This window comes from Boleophthalmus pectinirostris, unplaced genomic scaffold (genome assembly GCF_026225935.1).
Source record: "Boleophthalmus pectinirostris isolate CB_2022bp ecotype Guang Dong unplaced genomic scaffold, ASM2622593v1 HiC_scaffold_14, whole genome shotgun sequence".
Lineage (NCBI taxonomy): Eukaryota > Metazoa > Chordata > Actinopteri > Gobiiformes > Gobiidae > Boleophthalmus > Boleophthalmus pectinirostris.
Genome location: NW_026571047.1, coordinates 29,452,161 through 29,479,472, shown reverse-complemented (window position 1 = coordinate 29,479,472; position 27,312 = coordinate 29,452,161). Strand labels below are relative to the sequence as shown.

The 27,312-nt window shown below is 39.5% G+C and overlaps 2 protein-coding genes across 3 annotated transcripts in view; both read left to right on the top strand.

The window, feature by feature from the left end:
• LOC110163243 (disks large homolog 5-like) overlaps nucleotides 1-7,082 on the top strand; it is a 117,175-nt gene extending 110,093 nt beyond the window's left edge. For both annotated transcript variants that reach the window (XM_055150044.1, XM_055150043.1), the window contains exons 32-33: nucleotides 2,245-2,354; nucleotides 4,687-7,082. In XM_055150044.1, coding sequence (XP_055006019.1) covers nucleotides 2,245-2,354; nucleotides 4,687-4,790 — 214 coding nt within the window. In that variant the 3' untranslated portion in view covers nucleotides 4,791-7,082. The remainder of the gene's footprint in view (nucleotides 1-2,244; nucleotides 2,355-4,686) is intronic.
• A 2,459-nt stretch (nucleotides 7,083-9,541) lies between these two features.
• The window catches only part of LOC110163239 (calcium-activated potassium channel subunit alpha-1-like), a 248,254-nt gene continuing 230,483 nt past the window's right edge, over nucleotides 9,542-27,312 (top strand). Inside the window, exon 1 of the mRNA XM_055150045.1 lies at nucleotides 9,542-10,395. Within this exon, the coding sequence (XP_055006020.1) occupies nucleotides 10,165-10,395 (231 nt within the window). The 5' untranslated portion in view covers nucleotides 9,542-10,164. The remainder of the gene's footprint in view (nucleotides 10,396-27,312) is intronic.

The window sequence follows — 27,312 nt, the reverse complement described above, 5'->3', positions numbered from 1 at the left end:
TATTCTGTGTTGTCAACGATTCCCGAGATCGAGGATTAAATGCCAGAACAAAGAGAATGTTTGGTGAATTTTATCAAGGGGAAAGACGTTATTGCCGTTCTTCCTACGGGATTTGACGCATTACATACGTCACGACCAAATAGCAGCGATTGGTTAAATAAAAAAGTACCCACCTACCATCGAGCGAATGAATCCTGACGCTGCGAGGTCAGACGGTTTCCTCAAAGTAAAACCGGCTGATGAATCAGGCTAGAAATCTGCAATTCCAGGGCTGAAATTATCCAAATGATTCTTGTTCAGAGTTCTTGACTTTGGAGTATAAAAACATCGTGGAGTGTTTTCAGTTTGAGAGAAAAACCCAACCTAAATCTGCAAAGTTTGTGTGTGAATGAAACAAAACACAACTCCAGGTCTGTTTTTGGTGATGAGGAAACAACATTATAACACAGATCAGAACACGGTGTAATATGAGCCTTTTAAAGACCATCGCTGTTTCCACGGACAGGCGGCTGTAGTGGTTTAAGAGGATGTGGGATCCTCAGTGATGCTTAGAGAGATTAGGAGTCAATCCAGGACAGAGGCATGTCATGTAGAAGATGGTGCTAATTGGAAAAGGATTTGTGTGTCCACTCTCGGTATACATGGATCTAATGGATTTGATTCATTTTTACTTTTTGTAACGCTTTAAATGGAACACTTTCTACCATGTTATAACGTTATTCCCTCATTAAAAACAAGCTGACGTGGGTTTAGATGTCATTCATGCATGTTTAAGTAATCTAGAGATCTCTCCTGGACCCTATTCAAACCTTCCTTATGGTTCGCAGTACGATTCTGTGCAAAACTCCGCCCACAAGTCTATTTCATCCATGGTCCCACATGACAATTCTCCATATCCATCCATCCATCCATTTTCGTCCGCTTATCCGGGGCCGGGTCGCGGGGGCAGCAGCCTAAGCAGGGACTCCCAGACTTCCTTCACCCTAGACACGTCCTCCAGCTCCTCCGGGGGGACCCCGAGGCGTTCCCAGGCCAGCCGAGAGACATAGTCCCTCTAGCGTGTCCTGGGTCTTCCCCGGGGCCTCCTCCCGGTGGGACATGCCCAATTCTCCATAAATAAACAAAAACAATAAAGATGCAGATTATAAACATGCTGCTTTCTAGTACAAGCTCTGCCACTTTCTTGTTTCCATGGAGATGTCATTGCTTTATAATGCTCCAGAGTGTCATTAAACTTCACTCTGTAGGAAGACAAGCAGCTCACAGTAAATGCGAGCATGTTTTTCAAGGCTTTTTTTTTTTTTTCCTTTTCCCACCAATAAAACTGTCTGTAATTGAATAAATACAATACAGTATATCAGTTTAAAGCCGTACTGTGGAACATTACAGACAAACCAGTGACATCTGCACGGTGACGAGCTTTCTACCATGTTATAACGTTGTTTCCTGAAGTGGTTTTATGTCATCCATGCGTGTTTGAGTAATTTAGCGATCTCTCCTGGGCCCTATTCAAACCCTGTTTACATTTGTGAGATTCTGTACGAGGCTCCGCCCACAAACCTACGTCAATTCTCCATAAATATGCAAAAACACGATACAAAACTGTACACTACAACTCCACAAACCTGATGCGATGTGCAGTAGTTTTACTAATGGGCTGCACGTTGATTGTGTTGTGATAATGCTCTGAAAGGGGAGTGACTTAGTGTGGAGAGCAAAGGGAGGGTAGAGACTCAGAGCATCAAAAACAAAACAAAACTCATTCCACATCTTAATACTTTGTTATCGGCGAATATAGCATTTTAAAAACAATAAAAAAGTCATATGTTTACAGATAATTCCTCATAGAAGTACAAAACCTGCTCTTTATTTTATTTTAATTTCTTGTAATTATATTGTGACCTAAATTATGACAATTGTTAAAGAACCTTATATTACTTATTTCTGTTTATTTAATTTTTTACTTCTGCATAAACATTTATATAATTATGCCTTATTTGATTCTAGTCTCTTGCTATTTTTGCTTCTCATTTAGAATTTATTATTATTATTGTCATTCATATTTTTTTGCTCTTGTTATTATAAAATATTGTGATTTATGAGCTGCTGTGTCCAAATAATTTCCCTTGTGGATCAATAAAGTTTGTCTAAATCTAAATCTATCTTGGCACCAGCTCCAACCTCTAATATTTAGTGTAATGTAATTTTTTTTTGTAATTTCGATTGTGTTTTTCTTGTTTCCAGGGAACAGAAGGACCCTCTTTACCTCCGGGACAAACTCTCACAGAAACATTCCAAAGAACAGTTCGACGCCGCTCAGAAAGTGGAGCAGGAGTTTGGGCGCTTCTTCACAGGTGAATTTCAAGTTTTTAAAAAAAATCTATACTCAGTGGAAAAGTATAAGTAGCAAGATAATGATTTAAAGCTGCACTATGTAACTTTTCTGGCAGGGCTTTAGTCTGGAATGTTCCACAGTATGCCATTAAACTTGTAGTGTGGTCCAAAATTATTCCTACATTTACGTATGCATTCAGAGCATCCTAATTTTTCACTGTGACGAGTCCCTGAAACCAACAACCTAACAGCAACTAGCATGCTAACGTGTACTTCCTGATTATCGGATACTTTACAACTTCATAATTAGATGCAGACAGTATCCACAAACTTATTTCGATCTTTGGCTACTACTGAATTTCAAACTCTATTTTGATACTAAAAATAGACCACCTAACAACAACTGGCATGTTAACGTGTACATCCTGATTATCGGATATTTTACCACTTTATAATCAGATGCAGAGGGTATCCACAGACTTGGTTCGATCTTTGGCTACTAGTGAATTTCAAACTATGTTGATACAGTACTAAAAAAATAGACAACCTAACAATAACTAGCATGCTAACGTGTACTTCCTGATTATCAGATACTTTACAACTTCCTAATTAGATGCAGACAGTATCCACAGACTTATTTTGACCTTTCGCTGCTACTGAATTTCAAACTCTCTTTTGATTCTAAAGAATAGACAACCTAACAACAACTAGCATGCTAATATGTACTTCCTGATTATTAGATACTTTAAGACTTTATAATTAGATGCAGACAGTATCCACAGACTTATTTTAACCTTTGGCTACTAGTGAATTTCAAACTATTTTGATTCAGTACTAAAAAACAGACAACCTAACAACAACTAGCATGCTAACGTGTACTTCGTGATTATCAGATACTTTAACTCTTTATAATCAGATGCAGACAGTATCCACATACTTATTTTGAGCTTTGGCAACTAGTTAATTTCAAACTATTTTGATACAGTACTAAAAAATAGAAAACCTAGAAAACAACTAGCATGCTAATGTGTACTTCCAGATTATCGAATACTTTACCACTTCATAATTAGATGCAGGCAGTATCCACAGACTTATTTTGAGCTGTCGTCTACTAGTGAATTTCAACCTTTATTTTGATACTAAAGAATAGACAACCTAACAACAACTAGCATGCTAACGTGTACTTCCTGATTATCGGATACTTTAACTCTTTATAATTAGATGCAGACAGTATCCACAGACAGTTGGCTACTCGTGAATTTCAACCTCTATTTTGATACTAAAGAATAGACTTAATACTCGACACTTTTCCATAATTTTAAAAGCACTTTTTTTTTTTTTTTAAGAAAATATTGTCATTTTCAACACAAATATGAACATTAATATGTGTTCTCAAGATGAAACTGTTCGGGAAAGGTCCATTTGAATCCTGTTTATGTGATTTTGTTTGTTTTTAGTATCGATAAAAAACATAAATGAGTATCTAGTTTCGATCCTGGTTTTACAATCGATTATCTGATTTCCAGTTTCCTTTTGTTAAACCCTTTTGGCTTGTTTCCATTTTTTTTTTCTATTTTAGCTTTGTTCTATTTGCTTTTTCTTTACTCTGTGCACTTTAGAATAAGCACATTGAATTCTTCATATCTTGTCTGTACATTTTTCTCATTCAGAACATGAGCTATTATAATCCAAGGCCGCTCGTGACATCAGCAGTGACACACGGCATTGCAGACGACTTTGAGAATATGTTTTTCTCGATTAAATGAACTGTATCCGTCTGATATTTGCTGCATTTAAAAACATGAAAACAAAACTAGTTCATTTTAAACAGTTTGCAGTGGTCCAAAGTTATTCCTCACTTAACTTATGAATTCAGGGCATTGTTATTACTCACCGTGACGAGTTTATAAGCACTTTTCACAACTTTCAGAGACCGGAGTGGAGTCTTGATATGATGTGGCAGGAATACTAACAACAACTAGCATGCTGACCACACACTTCACGATTCTTGGACCAAAAACGCTCAAGAATTAAATGCAAACAGCCTACGCATTTTGACCTCCTATTTTCTGTATCTTTAAGTGATTATTCACCGTGAAGACTTTATAAGCGCTTTTCACAACTTGCCAAAAGCCAAGTTTGGCATCCCGGTAATGCTATCAACAACTAGCATGCTAACCAGGCACTTCCTGATTTGATTCAAATACATGGAAAAATTGTGTACAGGCGCATTTAGAAACTTCATCTTACATCTTAAAGTGTTACTGTTGTTTTATTTTAAATCATACTAAATATTAAAGGTCTGTTTTTGTTTTTGTTTTGGTTTTTTTTTTTTGTTTTTTTTTTTTACAGGTGTGGTCCAGGGCGGTAGCGTGTCTTTCGTCTGCTCTCAGATCCTCAGTTTGGTGGAGCAGGAGCAGAGCAAAGTGCTGTGGATCCCGGACGGACCTCCATAACGGAAAAACAACAACAACAAAAAAAACATTCACCCCCCTCTCAGCCAATCAGAGCCTCTCGTCAGATCACATGACTCTGTTTATATTTAAATTATGATCACGGTACGACTAATTACTACGTCATGTTTAACGCCACCGTAGAAAACAAAACGATAAAGGTGCGTTGTGTGACTTTTCTGGTGGAAGGTACGTCAAATGTTTCTCCATGGAGATTTAAATTGCTTTGTTGAATGTTTCACAGTACGGCATTAAACTTTTCTGTCTTCGAACTATTCTATTTCCAAATCAGACCAAGTTACAGGTCAGGTCTGTGGAGAGGCGGTCAGAAAGCCTGTTTTTCTAAGTATTTTTGAGCTAAAAAAAAAAAAACATTTGAAATTGAATAAATGTAAGGTAGAGATGTTTAATGTCACACTGTGGAACATTCCAGGCAGAGCAATGACATATCCATAGAAACAAGAAGGCGACGGAGGCTCTAACAGAAAAGTTACGCAATGCACCTTTAAAGGGTTGAGAATCAAATGGAAAAAAAAAAGTGAGAGCAAAAAAGCAAAAATGGTTCATAGCTAATAACATGTGCTCCTACTGGTTTAATGCAATCACTATTTAAAGACATTTTTTATCATATACTGGGACACATCATATCATAAGGAGCACTTTTTAATTAATTTTTAGCTGATTTTAGTTGTAGAATCTGGCAACCCTGCTTTCTGATTGGATTATTAGCTGAATTCAATCTAAACGCAAAACGTAAACAACGATCTTATGAAATGTTTTTGTAATAAATATGAATAAAGCAGCATTATAATTTGATTTTAACTTGTTTACTTCATATTTTAGTACACAGATATGAAATAATTGATAAAAAAATCTACATTTGTTGCTACATCTGTTAAACGAAAGGCAAAACTAACACAACTCCAGACAATTACGACAAAACGCAGCTGCTGTTTTCGTTATTAGCGCTCATCATTTCCAAAACGTTTGACATTTTTAAATAAAATCGCTTCCTTTTAATTCTCAGCCCTTCACTTTTAGCACTGCTGACTTCACTCCACTAAAATACTTTACTGAGAATAGACTTGTTTACAATAGAGATGAAAACAAACACGGGACTGTCAATAAAAGTGGAAGAAAGCGTTTAGGTTAGCTCCGAAGGTACTGTTAGCATTAGCATTAGCATTAGCTCCAAAACAAAAACGGGATTCTTGCTTTTATAATTTCAACTAAATAATTGTCTGAATATTTAAAGGTTTAATCCAGATTTGCTGAACATTTTAGTCTCGTGAGCGCTATGCAGTAATACAACTGGGAAAACTTTGAAATAGTAAAGTTAGCAGTTGTGCTACCAGTTGTTGCTATGACGACATGCTACAAATATGCTTCCTCTTCTTACATATTTAATTTTTTCGTGTTTGTTTTTCTCTGACAAATCATTTTTTTATTGGTACGCCATTATTTAAACCTGCAATCATTTTATTTTATTTTTTATGATAGTTTTTCACAAATAAGGCCAAAGTATTTTCTAGCATAGTTAGCACCGATTGAAGCTACATGCTAACTTAGCCCTCACTCCGTTTACTGTAGCGTCATCTTTTTCTTTCTGTCTTGTTCGGTTTATTTTCAGATTTGCTTGTTGCTAATTATAATATTTTTAAAGCTACACTATGTAACTTTTCTGTCACCTGATTTTATTGTATTATTATTATATCTTTTAAAATGCCAAAATCTTTATCCACTTTTATAGACAGTCTTGGGCTAGGACACTTACTTGAATAATTGTCATAGAATTTTAACGGACCACGTGAAGTTTTATAAATATAACTACACAATATATTAAAAACCGTTGTTGAAATCTGAATAGGACCACTGTACTCATGTTATTTTTGTATATCCTGCCATATTAATTTATATTATCACAAAGCTTATACCTGTAGCTGTGTAGTTTTTAAAGACTTATATTATATTTTCATTTATTCTTATTTATAGTGGAGGAATCAGGGGCTATAAAGACTTGTATGTTATAATTTTCGTTCAGCATTTCAACTATCGTGCCAAGAAGGAAATATATATATAAAATAAGTCCGTGTAACAACATTTTAACCATACCTGCTGATAAAGAAGGGATGTCTTGGTATATTTTGTTGTTTTTTTTTTATTTTTATTTTGGTGGGATAATTCACTTTACCACTGGGATTCTTTGTCAATCTCTATAATACATTTCAGATTTAACTTTTATTAACTGTCCAACTGTCAATGAAGGTTCGAATTTCTACAAAAGAATAAAAAAATACATGGAAAATGACTTTTTACTTTTGGATGTGTGGTGGTACAGGGGTTAGTGGGACTGCCTCGTTAAAAGGAGGTTGTGGGTTAGATTCCCTGGGTTGTTTATTTGTCATTTTAGGAGGGATAATAAGACTTGACTTTAAAATGCTTAACTCTTAATTTTACTACTATCTGTATTTCTATACACACATCAGAAGTATGGAATTATGTAGCAAAGGGAAACGTACAGTACTATTTTTTATTTATTTTTTTTCCTCAAAGTAGCAAATGATGTTGCTTTGTTGAAAAATTATATGAAAACAATCTTTACTACATAATTCCATTTATCTTACATTATATTTGATGTCTTCTGTATGAAATTTTGAAAGTAGTTAGTAGTAGAAGGAGGAGTAGTTGGGGTAGTAGTAGGAGTAGTAGGAGTAATAGTAGGGAGAGTAGTAGGAGTAGGCAGAGGTGGGACCAAGTCGATTTGCAAGTCTCAAGTTTTTAACCTCAAGTTTAAGTTGAGGCCAAGTCGAGTCTGGAGTCACTGGCCCATAAGTCCAAGTCAAGTCCAAGTCAAGTCCAAGTCGTCTGCTTTGATCTTAGTCATTTCAAGTCTTTAAAGTACCAGATATAGCTTTGATTTTTGCAATTTATATGAATTTTAAACGAAACTACATAAAAAGTCGTGGTATATTTTATGAGTATGTAAGAGTTGTAGAAATGTAATTTTTTTTCCCTTTTTAAATGTCTTGAAAAGATCTCGGTGTGAATCATAAAAATAGAAATAATTCATTTAAAAGTGCTAAATAACAGTTATTTTGGCATGAAGGATCATGTTCTACGTGCAAGTCCCCTCAGTTTTACTGTATATTACTGTAGTACATTTGAACACACCATCTCACAGTACTGCAGTTATATCAAGTTTTTAGGAGAAGCATCAAGTCTTCTCAAGTCCAAGTCGAGTCCCAAGTCTTGATCCATTTTATCAAGTCAAATTTCAAGTCCTAAAAATAGTGACTCAAGTCATGACTCACAAGTCCCACCTCTAGTGGGAGCAGGCGGTGGTAGGAGAAGCAGTAGCAGATGTAGTAGTAGTAGTTCTTTCTAAATGATTAAGATACACATGACCTTTCAAAAAACCTTATGTCACAACTACAAACGTGCACTAATGTTAAACTGTCTTTTCAAATGACCAAATATTGGCACAACTCTTTGACAACATCATTACATTTCACTCTTTAATAGTTCTCAAATATGCTACTTTTGCTCTGAAAGTAGACATTTTTAAAGGGGTACTTCAGTACTTTTTCTTAAATTCATTTAGTCACTTCCACACCACATGGTTTCTTTTGATTTAACACAACTATTCTCTTAAAGCCTTGTTGAATTTGTTAGATGGTTTGATGAGCATGAAATCCCCATTAGCTGCTTCCATGGAGCAGTTCACGTTGTTGTCCAGTAGAGGGCGCGGACGCCACTCGGAACTGCATCGCCAATATTCTCAGCACTTGAACTCGTACATTACGGCAATTTCGAGCACGTACAGTCACATACCAATTTCCTTTAACGTTAATTTAATATATTTTATACAATAAACAAATAGAAATGCATTTGGAACCATAAAACCTAACATTAGATTATAATCTACCTTTATTTTGGACACGCTTATAGTGTCATATTTCACTATTGTGCGTAAAAATGGCATAAATTCACCATTAACGCTCACAGTTCAGTCTGAAACGCTACTCTTTACGTCTATAGTGGAAGAGGCAGCTACTAAAAAAAAAAAATTCTACTCAAGTAAAAGTACTGTTACATAGCCAATAGTGTACTCAGCTACAAATACTACTACCAAAATTATACTTGGGTTACGCAAAACTAAAAATTACGCATCTAAAGTACTACTTGGCCTAGTCTAGAAGCATTTTTTTTATCACTTTTGTAGCTTATACGAAACACTTCATGAATTAAACTGTAAAATATAACATGCATCGGCCATTAGAACAGATGGGCTCGTGCACTAGGCCTAATCCGTGACTCGAATGATTTGCAATGTATCTAATTACATTTACATGGCTAGAATTACGCTCAATTACAAATACGGGTTGAAAAATGTAGTTTAAAAAGTAGATTTACTAAAAAAAAAAAATTACTCAGTTACAGTAACTTGGATATTTGTATTTCGTTACTTCCGATTTCTGTGTTTAACGCGACAAAACTCCTCATTTACGCTCCGTGAAACCCGCTCCAGTGCGCACGGTACCGCACAAAGTTAAAATCATTCAAAATGGATGAAGTGATCACTATAAATAACCGCTTGGAGATAGGCATCGGCTCCTCCCTCTCCTCTCTCTCCTCTCTCTCGCGCTCCCTCTCCCTCTTTCTCTCCCTCTCTCCGTCTCTCTCCTCCCTCCTTTCTCCCTCTGTCCCTCTCCTCTCTCGTCTCCTGCTTTGGTGCTACCTGTGACTGTACCGATGCCATCTTCCCAAAACAAACGAAGCCAACAATACAGCCAGACTACGATCTTTACGCACGATCACGCGCTTTGCGAACACAATGGAGACGTGATATTTTTAGAAAGACGCTTACGATAAACGCGAGAGGATTTTTATTTTAATGTTATTTTTTTTGAGTTTTTGCATCGCATTCAACAGTGTGCCGTGCTCTCCCCCATCGCTCCATCTTTCTTTATCGGAGTACGGACCCGTTTCTTTTGAGTGAAACGCGCTGGAACGATGCGTAATTTGGCGTAGTTTCCAGACAATAGCGACTTTTTTTGGGGGGGGGATCATTTCGAACGGTTTTTACGCACGGCTCGAAAAGATGACACCTCCACCATCATGACCAGCTGATTTCCCCCGGATCCAAAGGAAGTTTTTGAGGGTTGTTTTTCGGCTCTTCTACGCCTTTGTACCCTAACCTCCGAAGCAGCAGGTGGGCTTAAGGGGTCGGTGGTTGCGATCATGGCCGGGAGGAGGCGAGTGTTCCCGGGGGCGATGGCCAGAGTAGTCCCCCCACCACCCCGAGCAGCCGAACGTGCTTGACTCCACCTGTTTACCTACCCACAGCTACGTCAACTGAGCCATAAAGCCACCCAAAATGCCGAAAAACAGCAGGGACAGGTTCAACCCGGATCCGTCCATACAGATTTCCAAAATGATAATTCCGTTCTCCCCGGACGTGCCGTGCGACCATCACGGGCAGCGGATGTGGTGGGCTTTCCTCGCCTCGTCCATGGTCACTTTCTTCGGGGGACTTTTTATAATCTTGCTCTGGAGAACGCTAAAATACATGTGGACCGTTTGCTGTCACTGTAAAGCCAAGAAAAAGGTAAGCGCTGGTTTAGTAAAGCGGCACTGTGGAACTTTTCTTTCCTGCTGAGTAAAGCTTTAAAATCATCCACGCGTTTTTAGTGCTCAAAAGTGCCTGTTTTATCATGTTTTTCGATCTGTTTTAATGTTGTTTCCCGAGGCTGAGTTCTTCTCTCAAACTGATAACACGCTGTTCCACCTTGTGATGTCATGTGGTGATACAGAAAGAGCTCCATTGTGTTTTTAAACTCCATACACCTTCGCTAGAATCGTTTGGACAATTTCAAGCCTGGAATTTCTGATGTTGACTGAACAAAAGGTGAAATTTGAACTTGAAAACTACCACTTCGTGACATCACAAGGTGGAACACAGCGTTTTTGAGCTTTGGAGATGTAGATAAATAAAGAATTAAAGAACTCAAAGCTCCCAAGAGTCAATTTCGCATAATATAGGACCTTTAATAAACAAGCTTTGTGAGTGTGACTGTGAGTGGGGTTGCCTCTCCGCAGATCTAAACTGTAACTTGCCTCCATCGGTCTAAACAAAAGGATAAATTTGAACTTGAAAACTACCACTTCGTGACATCACAAGGTGGAACAGAGCGTTTTTGAGCTTTGGAGACGTAGATAAATAATGAATTACACGACTTAAAGCTCACAAGAGTCAATTTCGCGTAATATCGGACCTTTAATAAACAAGCTTTGTGATTGTGAGTGTAAGTGGGCTCGCCTCTCCGCAGATCTAACCCGTAACTCACCCCCAGCGGTGCTACCAGCTTGTCGTCACGGAGATAGATATTTTTATGAACAAATGCCTTTTTTTGTCGATTTCTTCACATATACAAGACACACCTTCGCTAGAATCATTTGGACAATTTCAAGCCTGGAATTTCCGATCTCGACTAAACAAAAGGTAAAATTTGAACTTGAAAACTGCCTCTTCGTGACATCACAAGGTGGAACAGAGTGTTTTGAGCTTCGGAGATGTTGATAAATAAATAATTACACGACTTAAAGCTCACAAGAGTCAATTTTGCGTAATATAGGACCTTTAATAAACAAGCTTTGTGAGTGTGAGTGTGACTCTGACTGGGCTCGCCTCTCCGCAGATCTAAACTGTACCTTATCCTCATCGGTGCTACCAGCTTGTTGTCACGGAGATGGATATTTTTACAATCTAATGCCTTTATTTGTCAATTTCTTAACACGTACAAGACACACACAAAAATCGAAATCGGACCTGTCGCTCCATCTGTGCATTTTTAACGTTAATATTTTGGCACGTTCCTGGCAAACCAACAAAAGTTACACAGTGAAGCTTTAATTTCTGGATATTAATGGGAGATGTTGCTCGGCCCAAAGAGCGTGACAGCGAAAATGAATATACAAAATGAGTTGTAATTAAATGTCTGTACCGGGAGAGAGTAGCGGATGGTTTTGAGTAATGAGTTTTTGCGGTGTTGTAAAATAGACAGTGGGAAGTTATATGACGGTAAATTATAACAGTTATAAAGGTTTGACAATTAATAAAGTGAGTTTGCGGTCTTCACTTTTTTGTTTGGCATTTTCACAGTGTAACAGTTTGAAAAAAAGACAAATAAAATGTCATAAATAATCCAAATAAGCTTTTAAAGGTCCTATATTAAGGAAAATTGACTCTTGTGAGCTTTAAGTCGAGTTATAAAGTACTTTTAAAGGGACAGGTCGGAATTTTGACTAGACTAGTGCATGTCAATGGCCATAGTTATCCTGCCACTAAAAACAGTCTTACCCACTCCACAAAACACCGGAAACAAATCTATTATTACACCAGACTGTCGATGTAAATGTCTGTGTTGATAGAATAATGTTTGAAATAAATTTAACCTTGCGTCGCATGAATCGTCGCATGTTGAGGGACTATTTTCTCATATATCAGTCCGCCGCTGCCAAACTTTCTATCAGGAAGAACAACTCACTGCTGCTGCTCAGACATAAATCCTTCAAATGCAATGCTGGTTTTACTTCTAAAATGATTCTATCAACACAAACATTTACATCTAGTTTGATTCATCAACTGGTTTCACTTTGTGGAAACTGTCTGACCTCACAGCATGAGGATTCGTTCGCTCAACTGTATACGAGTTCTTTTTTTATTTAACCAATCGCTGCTATGACCTGACATCCATGACATCCTGACGTGTGTAATGCCCCGCTAACTGGACTAACTGGTATATTGAGCTTTTCCCAAATCCCGTAAGAAGAAGGGCAATAATGTCTTTCCCCTTGATAAAATTCTTCCAACATTCTCTTTGTTCCTGCTTTAAATCCTCGATCTCGGGAATCGTTCACAACACTGAATATATGACTCTTCACTGATTGGCTGGTGCCCGAACTCGCACTTTGAGGGTTTTTGTGAACCGTCTAATGTATTCTTATTCCTGACCTAGTCGCTGGAGAGAAATTAAATTAGATATTAAATATATTATTATATATTAAATAAGCGGAAACACTAGGAGGCCCCAGCCTGGCTAATTTACATGGACAGTCTGGTGTAATAATGGATTTGCTTCGGGTGTTTTGTGGAGTGGGTAAGACTGACAGACGCACAGAAGGAGCTCGGAGTAGAGCCGCTGCTCCTCCATGTCGAGAGAAGCAGTTGAGGCTCGGGCATCTGTTCCGGATGCCTTCTGGGCGCCTCCCTCAGGAGGTGTTCCGGGCATGTTCCACTGGGAGGAGGCCCAGAGGAAAACCCAGGACACACTGGAGGGACTGTTTCTCTGGGCTGGCCTGGGAACACCTCAGGGTCCCCGCGGAGGAGCTGGAGGATGTGTCTGGGGTGACGGAAGTCTGAGAGTCCCTGCTTAGACTGCTGCCCCTGCGACCAGACTACGCATAAGCAGAAGAAAATGGATGGATGGAGTGGGTAAGACTGTTTTTAGCGGCAGGAAAACTATGACCATTGACATGCACTAGTCTAACACCAGTGACCTCTGAAAATACAAGGACTGGATGGAATATTTAAAAAAGTGTCTCCACCGCGAGTGAAAGGACCAGTGCACCACGGGGCTGACGCCAGATCACGCTCAGGGTTCTCTCAGGGCCGGTCCTAAATTCTAAGTTCTAGTCCAAGATTAGTCCTGGTTTAGTTCTGGTTCAGTTCTGGTTTAGACCTGGTTCAGTCCTGGTTTAGACCTGGTTCAGTCCTGGTTTAGACCTGGTTCAGTTCTGGTTTAGACCTGGTTCAGTTCCTGGTTTAGACCTGGTTCAGTTCTGGTTTAGACCTGGTTCAGTCCTGGTTTAGACCTGGTTTAGTCCTGGTTTAGACTGGTTTAGTTGGTTTAGACCTGGTTTAGACCTGGTTTAGTTCTGGTTTAGTTCTGGTTTAGACCTGGTTTAGTTCTGGTTTAGTTCAGTTCTGGTTTAGTTTGGTTTACTGGTTTAGTTCTGGTTTAGACCTGGTTCAGTTCTGGTTTAGTTCTGGTTTAGACTGGTTTAGTTCTGGTTTAGACCTGGTTTAGACCTGGTTTAGACCTGGTTTAGACCTGGTTTAGTTCTGGTTTTCTGGTTTTTAGACCTGGTTCAGTTCTGGTTTAGTGGTTTAGTTCTGGTTTAGTTCTGGTTTAGACCTGGTTCAGTTCTGGTTTAGACCTGGTTTTTAGACTTTTGGTTTAGACCTGGTTTAGTGGTTCATGGTTCTGGTTTAGTTTCTCCTGGTTTAGACTGGTTCAGTTTTAGACCTGGTTTAGCTGGTTTAGACCTGGTTTAGTTAGTGGTTTAGTTCTGGTTTAGTTCTGGTTTAGACTGGTTTAGTTCTGGTTTAGTTCTGGTTTACTGGTTTAGACCTGGTTTAGTTTGGTTTAGACTGGTTTACTGGTTTAGTTCTGGTTTAGACCTGGTTTAGTTCTGGGTTTTAGACCTGGTTTAGTTCTGGTTTAGACCTGGTTCAGTTCTGGTTTAGTTCTGGTTTAGTTCTGGTTTAGACCTGGTTCAGTTCTGGTTTAGACCTGGTCCAGTTTTGGTTTAGTTCTGGTTCATTTCTGGTTTAGGCCTAGTTTAGTCCTGGTTTACAACTGGTTTAGTCCTGGTTCAGTTCTGGTTTAGGCCTAGTTTAGTCCTGGTTTAGACCTGGTTCAGTTCTGGTTTAGTTCTGGTTTAGACCTAATTGACATGCACTAGTCTAACACCAGTGACCTCTGCAAATACAAAGACTGGATGGAATATTTAAAAAAGTGTCTCCACACGTCTCCAACACTCTGGATCTCGAGGAAATGAGGTCCTATATCCAAAATTCCAGACTGTCCCTTTAATATATTCAGTTTGTGTGCATCAGGTTTGTTTATTTACCCACTTTTACATTTTTCAGTAATAATTATGTTCTGTTCTGATTTCAAGTTCAACCCTCGTCGAGCACCTGCACCGCTACCTTTGACTTTTTTATGACTCAGTGAAGCGCTCTGCATATTCTCTTCTGCTAATACCCGGAGTTGTGTTTTGTTTCATTCACACAAGTTTGAGTAATCCTTTATTATTAGTCTGTCTGTGTCGCTAAAGCTCAAAATGCTCTGCTCCACCTTGTGATGTCATGAAGCTGTAGTTTTCAAGTCTTTTCGCCTTTTGTTCAGTAGAGATCGTCAACTCCAGGGCTGAAATGATCCAAATGATTCAAGTGAAGGTGTGTGGAGTTTAAAAACACAACGGAGCACTTCCCGTATTCTGTTTGAGAGAAAAACTCGGCCTAAATTTGCAGGTTTGTGCGTTAAACTTGAGTGAAAGAAACAAAACACAACTTCAGGTCTGTTTTTGATGAGGAAATAACATTAAAACAAATCAGAAAATAGTGAATTATGTGGCGTTTAAAAGAAAAAAAATGAGTTGAAGAAGGACAAATTTGTGATCCGTGTACTATTCGTTCTTTTAAATTACAATTAAAAATGAAAAACAATAAAATGGAAAAACAGTTTGTTATTTCTTTATAGTTTTAGTGTCAAACAAAAGAACAAATTTCGACCTCTTTTTCAGGTGGATACGTGAATCTAATTTGCTTTAATAAACACTGTATGAAGATTTTTATAAATATATTTCAACTTTTATAACCAAGTCAGAGTGTGAATGAAACAAAACACAACTCCAGATTTGTTTGCGACAAAGAAACAACATTATAACGTCAGAAAATAACGCAATATTGACCTTTTAAAGTGATAAATTTGAGCAGTATTCACTTTCAAACGCTTCATGGATTTTTTGTTTTGTCTTATTCAGCTTCAAAACTTCTTCTCTTTACCACAATTTGAATATCTGATTATCCAAATGTTTATATAATGATAAGCCGTTCCTTTAAATCGCTCTGTAAAAATAATTTGGCACGAATAATTATAATTATATCCTTCGTCTTTTTGGGCACCTCCTCTTTGGCTGAGTTACAATCGACTTGCCAACCTCGATTACAGTAAAGATGCAAGTGATTAAAATGACAAATTCAATATATATATGTGTCAAACTATATTGTGTCATATAATATTTGGTGCATAGTTTATTTAATTAGAATAAAATGTGAGTTTTTATGGCTTGAGTTGTTTTTAAAGTGCAAATTTTACGCTGTTTTCTGATCTGTTATAATGTTGTTTCCTCGTCAAAAACAGACCTGGAGTTGTGTTTTGTTTTATTTTTGAGTTCGTCTCTCAAACTGAAAACACTCTGTTCCACCTTGTGATGTCGTGTGGTGATACAGGAAGTGCTCCACTGTGTTTTTAAACTCCACACACCTTCACGAGAATCATTTGGATCATTTCAGTCCTGGAATTGTCCATCTTTACTGAACAAAAAATTAAACTAGGGTGATCAGATGTCCTAAAAAATTTGGGACAGTCCCCAAATCTAAGCTGTTGTCTCGAATCCCGAAAAACCGGCCCTAAATGTCCCAAAAATTACACTCAAACAGAATACTGAGTAGATATAACATTAAAAACTGTTCGTAAAGAGGTTGATTGCTTTTAAGTGGCTGAAAGATTAAAGGGACAGTCCAGAATTTTGGACTCATTTCCTCGTGATCCAGAGTGTTGGAGACGTGTGGAGACACTTTTTTAAAATATTCCATCCAGTCCTTGTATTTGCAGAGGTCACTGGTGTTAGACTAGTGCATGTCAATGGTCATAGTTATTCTGACACTAAAAACAGTCTTACCCACTCCACAAAACACCCAAAGAAAATCTATTATTACACCAGACTGTCCATGTAAATGTCTGTGTTGATAAAATAATGTTTGAAGTAAAACTAACCATCGTTTTATGTTGAGGGACTATTTTCTCATATATCAGTCCGCCACTGCCGAACTTTCTATCAGGAAGTACAACTCACTGCTGCTGCTCAGACATAAATCCTTCAAATGTGGTGGGTTTTTCATTTTTCTTCAAACAAATTCGCTAAAATCACAGCGATATCAGCAGCGGTGAAATGGAGGAGGTGCGCGTAGAGCGTCAGGTGACCGCGAGCCAAAGGACCGGTGCACCACTGACGCCAGATCACGCTCAGGGTTCTCTCAGGGCCGGTCCTGAATTCTAAGTTCTAGTCCAAGATTAGTCCTGGTTTAGTTCTGGTTTAGTTCTGGTTTAGACCTGGTTTAGACTGGTTTAGACCTGGTTTAGTCCTGGTTTAGACCTGGTTTAGACCTGGTTTAGTCCTGGTTTAGACCTGGTTCAGTTCTGGTTTAGACCTGGTTTTAGTTCTGGTTTAGACCTGGTTTAGTTTCCTGGTTTAGACCTGGTTTAGTTCTGGTTTAGACCTGGTTTAGTCCTGGTTTAGACCTGTTCCTGGTTTAGACCTGGTTTAGTGGTTTAGTCCTGGTTTAGACCTGGTTTAGACCTGGTTTAGTTCTGGTTTCTGGTTTTAGACCTGGTTTAGTTCTGGTTTAGTTCTGGTTTAGACCTGGTTTAGTTCTGGTTTAGTTCTGGTTTAGACCTGGTTTAGACCTTTGGTTTAGACCTGGTTTAGTTCTGGTTTAGTTCTGGTTTAGTTCTGGTTTAGTTTCTGGTTTAGACCTGGTTTAGTTCTGGTTTAGACCTGGTTTAGTTTTTGGTTTAGTTCTGGTTTTTCTGGTTTAGGCTAGTTTAGTCTGGTTTAGACCTGGTTTAGTCTGGTTTAGTCCTGGTTTAGAGTTCTGGTTTAGACCTGGTTTAGTTTGGTTTAGACCTGGTTTAGTCTGGTTTAGTTCTGGTTTAGTTCCTGGTTTAGTCCTGGTTTAGACCTGGTTTAGTTCTGGTTTAGTTCTGGTTTAGACTGGTTCAGTCCTGGTTTAGACCTGGTTTAGTCCTGGTTTAGACCTGGTTTAGTTCTGGTTTAGTTCTGGTTTAGACCTGGTTCAGTCCTGGTTTAGACCTGGTTTAGTCCTGGTTTAGACCTGGTTTAGTTCTGGTTTAGTCCTGGTTTAGACCTGGTTTAGTCCTGGTTTAGACCTGGTTTAGTTTTTGTTTAGTCCTGGTTTAGTCCTGGTTCATTTCTGGTTTAGTCCTAGTTTAGTCCTGGTTTAGTCCTGGTTTAGTCCATAAACTACGCAGAAGTTCAGCATCTTCACAGTTATTTTGTTGAGATTAAATTAAAGTGCTGCAATAGTCGTGTAAAATCTAATATTTTAAACACAGTAATATTATAATGTAACAAATCACTTTGAAATGACAGAAACACGTCATAAATAACACATTACACTTGCCCAACAGTGTATTTATTACACCAGAATAATTCATAGTTACGATTCACTACAGTCCGTTTAGAATAAAGTGTCCTTCTGGGCCACCGTACACCTCCAAATGCACTTTAACTCACTTGATTTTAACAGCAGCGTAATTTATTCTTATTGTAAATCTTCTAAAACGGGGAGAATGTTCAGTGATGGAGTTTGGAGTTTGACATGGGGTGAAAGTTCGACGTCATGCGCCAAAGTAAATTAACTTTTGAACATTTGGAAAAAAACAACAGTCCTTGAACTAGCGCGTAAAAACACAAAAACAAAGTGAGCTGCCTGAAAATATATTAAACGAAAGATGCATTTTGGGCCTGTAGTTTTTAAAGGAGACAGAAAAAATGATAGTTCCCTGGGCAGATTTTTGTTGTGAAAAGGTTCGACGGGTGAAAATACGGATTAAGAATAATAAATTTGTTGCTCCGTCCCGAGTCCGAGTGCCTAGGGAAACCCCAGACGCAGGCAGAACGTGCAAACTCCTCACAGAAAGGCCCCCTGCTGCTCATTAGTCAAAACTCGGGCAACAGAGTAAACATGTTTTTTTTTTTTTTTTTTCTGTTGACCATCGCGGATTTTTTTTCTTATTAAAAACTTCTAGCCATCGGTGCGTACTTAAAGGTGCACTGTGTAACTTTTTGGTTGGGAGTCCGTCACCTGCTCGTTTCTATGGAGATGTCATTGCTGAAAGTGCCTGGAATGTTCCACAGTGTGACATTAAACAGCTCTACTTGACATTTACTCAATTACAGGTGGTTTTACAGCTCAAAAATACCCATTCTGACTGTGAGCGGCGTCGCCTCTCCACAGATCTGACCTGTAACTTGGTCCGGTTTGGTCTCCATGAAGATAGAAAGGTTTAATGCCGTACTGTGGAACATTCCAGACAAAGCAATAACATGTCCATGGAGAAAAGCGTTTGACGGACCCTCCGCCAGAAAAGTTACGGTGCGTTTGTTCATCCGTCTGACTCAGAGGTCCAGGGCTGTTGCCTAGCGACACACACCAAAACACCACTTTTCCTCGGACGGCGAAATTTCTGAACTGTTTTCATTGTGTTTGGACTAAGATTGGGGGTAATACAGTATTACAGTATTCCACAGTATCAAAAAGTAGCAACGGTATCAGTTTCATTACCGTCATTAAAAAAATCTTCAGCGCGTAAAGATAATATAATATTATAATTTATTGATGCCTAAATTTGTTTGCTCGTGTCGTTGTATTTTCAGTTTAATGTTTAACTAATAACTAGTATCTATGATGTTTCTTTTAACTGTGTAGGGAGATCACGTTCAATTACTCTGTGTTCAGACTGCAGCCTGAAGTGACCCAAATCCAATTTTTTGGCTTCTATGTTCCTGTATCTGATCTTTTAATGACAGTCTGAACGACACAGATCCGATTTTTTCAAATGTGACCCAGGACACTTGGATATGTGCTCCTGAAACCGATACATATCTGATCATTCATGTCACTATTCTGCACTGAAGCAGGCGGAAACCGGAACTGTAAAATCTCCAGGACAACTTCCGTAAACACAGAGACGCTCACTGCGGTTGACGCATGGGGTTGACGTCGTCGTGTCTCCAGTGCACATGTGGGACACTTTCGGGCCGTTTACCGTTCACACTGGAGTCACAGACAAGTCGCATTTAATTGGAAATGTGAACGACCTCGCAAAAACATCGGATTTCACAAAAAAATCTGGAATTGAGCGTTAAGCCCTGCAGTCTGAACGTGGCCTATGTGACCTGTATTTGATCTTTTTATGACCGATTTTTTCAAATGTGACCCAGGACACTTGGATATGTGGACCTAAAACCGATACATCCGATCTTTTGACATGTGACTTCAGTGTGAACGGTCAAAGTGCATTCATCCGACCTACACGTTATCAACAAGCCACAAACGTCACTATTCTGCGCTGAAGTAGGCGAAAATTGTTAATGAACTCCGTGTCACTGAAGTGAAGCACATCACCACTCACCACTCTTGGCTCCGTCTCCACATCCACACGTTCCTTTCAACGGACGTCGCTGCCGCTGTCCCACAAAACACCACGACCAAAAACCTCGTCCTTCTCCTTCTCAATCTCCTCCTTAAAACAAGTAAGTTGTTCATGTTCTGGCTCCGGTACGAGAGGAACTTTAAAATCTCCAGGTGCTCAATGCTCGCGTCCATGTTTGGACAACTTCTGTAAACACAGAGACGCTCGCTGAGGTTGACGTCGTCGTGTCTCCAGTGTCACATGCGGGACACTTTTGGGGCGTTTAAAGTTCACACAGGAGATCGAATACAAGTCGCATTTAATTGGAAATGTGAACGACCTCACAAAAACATCGGATTTCACAAAAAAATCTGAATTGAGCGTTAAGCCCTGCAGTCTGAACGTAGCCATAGTTTCGTTACGTTGTCAATAAATCCTAAAGTACTTCTACATTTGGCAGCATTTTGGCTTCAGGTGCAGACTTGTTTACGTTTTACAGAAATGAAACTTAAAACCACATGACTCATTTGCATAAACTATAAGCACTGAAAAAAACAGCTCTTTCAGTTCAGCTTCTGTTTGACTAAAGGACACGACTCAGTGGAATATGAGTGTTCTTTCTGTGACAGAGGATGTTCTGCTGATGGTGAGTCTGTTCTGTTCGTGTGTCGTGGTGGAGATGGTTCATGCGAAACTTTTCAGACATTATAAATCCGCACGTCGCACACATAGACCGTATCTCAGTGCGGCTTTTGTAGCTTATTAAAGTCGTATTAAAACGAATCGTTATCCGTTTTTTCATTTTGGTTTTGGAAACAAATAATGAAGAAAATAGTAATAGTGTTTTCATTTTCTTACTTTTGGTTTTATTTTGAAAAAACCAATGAACGATACATGGATTTTAAACATTTCCATCTTGCTTTTATTCTTTCGTGTGTCAAAAATACAATAATTCCTTCTGTGAATAGGGGCGACTCTCCACAGATCTGAACTGTAATGTGGCGTAGTGCTGTAACCTGCTTTAATCTATACTGTGGAACATTCTAGACAAAGCAATCACATCTCCATGGAGACAAAAAAAGGTGGCGGACTCCTGGTTTTATAATCTACCTGTGAGTCCAGACTCCTCTCCTCCTCGTCTCCGTGTGGATTTCGTGTTTATCGTCGCCGCGTCCTGACAGCAGCAGCAGAGGTCGGGTCAAGGTTTCCACGGCGACCTTTATAAAAGCCAGTGAACGCCGCGATCCGATTGGTCCAGAGTCTCCGGGTTTTGACACCGTCGGCGTCTTTGATTGGTCCAAACGTTGAGCAAAATCACCGCAAGTTTCGATCAGATTTCCTGAGTTTCTAGTTCACCCGACTTGCCTTAAGAGAGAGGAAGAGGTCGCACTTTAAATCTAAAACGCCACATAACAAGGCAGTTCTTATCTTAAAGCTGCACTGTGTAACTTTTCTGGTGCGAGATATGCTTGTCTGCTTTGCTTTGAATGTACCAGAGATTGGAAACAAACCGTTGGAGGTCAGATCTGTTTGTTTTTCAAGATATTTCTGAACAAATAAAAACACGTGACGTAATACCAGATGGGTTTAAAGCCGTACTGTGGAACATTCCAAGCAAAACAATAACAAAGCTCACTCAGAAGGGGCACACACGTCACCAGAAATGTTTCACCAAGTGCTATTTTTAACTGTGAGTGGGTGTTGTTTACAAAAATGAGTATCTCAATTATAGAACTGCTGGTCAATATTGAAATCAGGATTATTCAAATGATTATTTTTTAGTTGCACATTGCATTTATTCAGCATTTCCCTTTCAAAAAACACTTTATTATTAATAATTTACGCAAAACTTTCAAACTGGAAATAAATACAGGCTACAGATATGAACCTTAGAGCAGTTTTGTGATGTATAAAACAAAAAAACACGAATAAAATAAACTCTGAACATGAAATAAGGCATAGAAAAACATAAATGTGTCCAAAATAAACTCTATATACAACTGTACTACAATACTACTTACTCTTCATTTAAAATACAAAATAAATCTACTTATTTATATAGAAAATATCCCAAAATAAACCTTGTTAAGCTTTAAATCATTTCAACTTGATTATATGAGTTTGGAGATCGTTTTGACACATAAAGCAAAATCGTGATCAAAATTCAGTTAATTGCGCAGCTTTACTCAATAATATAATATTATTAAAGGTGCAATATGTAACTTTTCCTCCATCTGTTTGTCCCCATGGCGATTTTATTTCTTTACCTGTAATACTCCCCACTATGGCTTAAAAGTGGTGGTGCTTTTATTGCTTTTCAAATCTGTTGCTGCTGTTTCAGATCGATTCAATACAGTTCAATAAAAAATAAAAGCTGAGTCATAACTGTGACTAGGGATGGGCATTCGATGACATTTTCTTAATCGATCGTCGGGAGAATTAACGATCGATTATTGATTAATCATTAACGTTTTTATATTAAAATGATCATCATTATTATTACTATCTGCACTACTAATCTGCATAAATAAATTCAACTTTACGACATATAAACCGTAACGACTCTAGAGCCACATCAGCCCGTTTGACATTATAATGTGTTTAATTCAGTTTTGTTCAACTCTCACAGAAACTAAACTTAAAACCGCATCGCTAATTTGCATAAACTCAGCGAAGATAAAACTACAGCTCTTGTGTCGCTGATACGGTTCAACTTCTGTCGGATTAAAAGACATGACTCAGGTGAATACAGGTTAGTGTGACCATATTTGCGTTTGTCAAAACCAGGACACCGTACGGGGGAGGGAGGTGGGGACTCGTCATCGACATTGAGCGACTCTCACCTGGTAAAACTTTTTCCCCTGGACACAGAAACATATGTGCTGCTTTGTGCACTGTGCACATGGACTCACACTTGTCCCGAACGCAACGGAAAGCGTGGAATTTCTTGTACAAATCATCGTTAAATACGCATTTGTGCTTCGGTACGTCGCAGACTGACCGACTGTTTGTGTCTCGCTCCTTCTGAGTGCAGAGACACATGTACGGACCTGTTTGGTCAGGCTACGCACAGCAACCTACATTCAGTTTGTCGATAAAAATTAACGTAATCGATGAAATTCTTAATGATCAATTATCGATTAATCATGCCCATCCCTAACTGTGACACTAAAAGTCTTTGTTAAACTGCTTCTTGTGCAAAGTTCATATGAAACACAAACATTTTAATCATCAAAACAGTGAAAATGTCAAATGTGGCGCATAAACGAGTTTCCTTCCACTAAACCAGGGGTGTCCAAACTTTTTTCATCAAGGGCCACACGTCTAAACACACGAAGCAGAGGGTTGATCGAGGGCCGTAGACTGGAGCTCAATACTGGGAATAATTGTGCATGTTTGACACGTCAGAATGAGTCATCAGTCTTTATTGGTAAATGATAAATGGTCACATTTTTCTTTAGCACTTTTCCACCTTCAAGGCACTCAAAGCGCTTTACAACAAGGAACCACTCACCCATTCACACACCAGTGTACACAGACACTGTGGGCAAGGTGGGTTAAGTGTGTTGCCCAAGGACACAACGACAGCATTCATCTGTGGGAGCTGGAATCACACCAGCCAACCTGTGGGTCAGTGGATCTGACCACTCAACCTGTGATGTTTATGTCGAGAGCTGGATTCGAACCACCAACCAGTGGGCGAATGCTCTACCAACTGAGCTACTGCCGCCCATGCTAAGATCCTTAAAACAACACACTAAATATTAAATATAAACTTTATCATGGTAGATTTTCAAAAAAAACCTGCAGAAAAAGTATATTGTTAATTGATGCAAGGTAATTTAGGCCAATTCGCCTGGAAGCCTGAGGGCCAAGAAACATTTGTCTGAGGGCCGCATTTGGTCCACGGGCCGTAGTTTGGACATGCCTGCACTAAACAAGCAACAAAACTGCAGCTCTGTAACAAAATAATTTAGTAAAATATACCAAAAAATAGTCTTGGTGATATATCGATTCAGCAGCCCACGATATCGATACTGTATCATCACATTAAACGATACGATATATTGATATGTCGATATTTTTGGACACTCCTGTTCTTTAGACAACAGAATGTGATTTTCAACATTAAATTGTAGAACTTTGTTTTTATAGTTTCACTAGAGATGTGCAAAAATATCGATATATCGTATGGTTTAATGTGATGATACAGTGTCGATATCATGGGCTGCTGTATCGCCATGAGTATTTTTTGGTGTATTTTACTTAATTATTTTGTTACAGCTACAGTTTTGTTGCTTGTTTAGTGGAAGGAAACTTGTTTATGCGACACATTTGACATTTTCACAGTTTTTAGGATTAAAATTGACGTGTTTTATATGAACTTTGCACAAGAAGTGGTTTAAGAATCACAGTCATGATTTAGAAATGTTTTTTTTATTGAACCGTATCGAATCGAAAGCTCACTGTATCGAGACATGTATCGTATCGGCGACTTCTTAACGATACCCAGCCCTAATTTATTTTCACGTGGTTTTACATCCGTGCAGTGTTCTTATATTTGTTCTGAAACAGCTCAAGATCGTTCACTTCACTTCTGTCCTGTGAATGTGGCTTTTTTTAGTATCGATACCTGCTCAAATGAGGATCACGTTTTTCGATATTCGTTTTAGTATCGATGAGTGTCTGATTCTCGACTTTGTTTTCATACAGAGAGCTGCTCACAGACGACTTTCTCAATGACTTTAACAGGCACATTCTGTACTCTCTCTCTCTCTTCTTCACTTCCTGAGCTGCTAAAAGCGCACAATTCTTCCAAGTTTTATTTATTTATTCTTAAAATCTGTTTCTCTAAAATGTCTAAAATAATCTCTCGTCTCCTCTGGCGTCTCTCTCTCTCTCTCTTTCCGCCGCGCACCTGTTTAAAAGTGTCAGAAATGCACCGTCAGGCGTGAGCGGGGCCGTGTGTGTGTGCGTGTGCGCGCGCGATGATGTCGTGTGAATCCGTGTTAGCGTTGCCCGCGGTAACCGTCTCCCCTGGCAACGGTTGTCCGTAGATACGGTTGTCAGTGGCGACCGGAGCGGAAACAGGAAGTGTGCGGAAAGAGAGAAGGAGAAGGAGGAGAGAGAGAGAGCGTTTCCCCGAGATGTTTTTTTGTTGTTGTTGTTGTTTTTTTTATTTTGCGAGGAAAACGACAAGAGAAGAGTGGGATGATCGGAGAGAGGGAGGGAGAAATGGAAAGACAGATGGAGAGATAAAGAAGAGAGGGAGGTGAAGGAAAAAGAGAGAAGAGAATGGGGAGGGAGAAAGAGATGGAGGGATAGATTTGCGTGAAAAAAAAGAGAAGGAAAGGAGGGAGAGGAGAGGAGAAAAGAAAAAGTGGAGGAGTAGAGAAAGAAAGAGGGATGGAGAGAGGGAGAGAAGGAGGGAGAGAAGAGAAGAGGAGAAAAGAGAGGAAGGGGAGGGCAAAAAGAGGGAGGGAGAGAGGGGAGGAGAAGGGAGAAGTAGAAAGACAGAAGGAGAGAGGAAGGAGAGAGAAAGGAGGAGGAGGAGGGCAATGAGGTAGAGAGAGAGAGACAGAGGAGAAAAGGATTGAGAGAAAGAAGAAGGGAGGTGAAGAAAAAAGGGGAGAGAAGAGACGGGGGGATGGATTTGCGTGAGAAAAGAAAAGAAAAGGAGAGAAGAGGAGAAAAGAAAAAGTGGAGGAGTAGAGAAAGAAAGAGGGATGGAGAGAGGGAGAGAAGGAGGGAGAGAAGAGAAGAGGAGAAAAGAGAGGAAGGGGAGGGCAAAAAGAGGGAGGGAGAGAGGGAGGAGGGGGAGAGAAGGGAGAAGTAGAAAGACAGAAGGAGAGAGGAAGGGAGAGAGAAAGGAGGAGGAGGAGAGGGCAACGAGGTAGAGAGAGAGAGACAGAGGAGAAAAGGATTGAGAGAAAGAAGAGAGGGAGGTGAAGGAAAAAGAAAAGAGAAGGGGGAGAGAGGAAGAGACGGGGGGATGGATTTGCGTGAGAAAAGAGAAGAAAAGGAGAGAAGAGGAGAAAAGAAAAAGTAGAGGAGTAGAGAAAGAAAGAGAGGAGGGAGAAGGCAGAAAGAGGGATGGAGAGAGGGAGAGAGGAGAGGAGGGTTAAGAGAAAAAAGAGGGAGGTAACGAGCGAGGGAGAGACAGAGGGAGGAGAGAAGGATTGAGAAGAAGAAGAGAAGGAGGTGAAGGAAAAACAGAGGAGTGAGGAAGAGAGGGAGAGATAGATTTGAGTGAGAAAAGAGAAGGAAAGGAGGGAGAGGGGAGAAGAGGAGAAAAGAAAAAAGAGAGAGAGGAAGGAGAGGGCAAAAAGAGGGAGGAAGGGGAGAAAAGGCAGAAATGGAAAGATAGAAGGACAGAGGGAGGGAGAGAGAAAGAAAGGAGAGAAGGATTGAGAGAAAACAGAGCGGGAAGAGAGGGCAACAAGGTAGAGAGACAGAGGAGAGAGGGAGGTGAAGGAAAGAGAACGGGGAGAGAGGAAGAGAGAAAGAAAAGCGTCAGAAAGGAGTAGGAGAAAGAAAAAGAAAAAGAAAGAAAGAGAGGGAGGGAGACAGAGGGAGGAGAGGAGGACCGAAAAAAGAAGAGATGGAGGTGAAGGAAAAGGAGAAGAGAACGGGGAATGAGGATGAAAAGGAGGGATAGATTTGAGTGGGAAAAGAGAAGGAAAGGAGGGAGAGACAGGGGAGGGAAAGGAAAGAAGAGAGGAGGGGAAGGAGAGAAGAGGAGAAATGAAAAAGAGTAGAGGAGTAAAGAAAGAAAATGAAAGGAAGGAGAGGGCAGAAAAAGGGAGGTAGAGAAGGAGAGAGGGATAGAGAGATAGAGGATAGGAGGTTTGAGAGAAAGAAAGAAAGAAAGAAAGAGGGAGGTAGATCGAGGGGAAGAGAGACAGAGGAGATAAGAGAAATGGAAAAGAGGGATGGGAAGAGAGAGCGATAGAGAAGAAGAAAAGGGAGCGAGAAAAGAGGGAGGAAGAGAAGGAGTGATAAATAGAGCAAGGAGAGAAAGAAAGAGAAAGAGAGGGATGAGAGGGGGACATGAAGACAGATGATGAGAGGAAAGAAAAGATGGAAAGGCGGAAAGAGAGAATGTAGTAAGAAGAGAGTAAGAGGAGGAGAAAGAGAGAGAAGAAGGAGAGAAAAACAGTGAAAGAGAGAGAGAGACACTGGCAGAACGACAGAAGACTGAGTCGAGAGGAGAGGAGGAGAGGAGGAGAGAGGTGGAG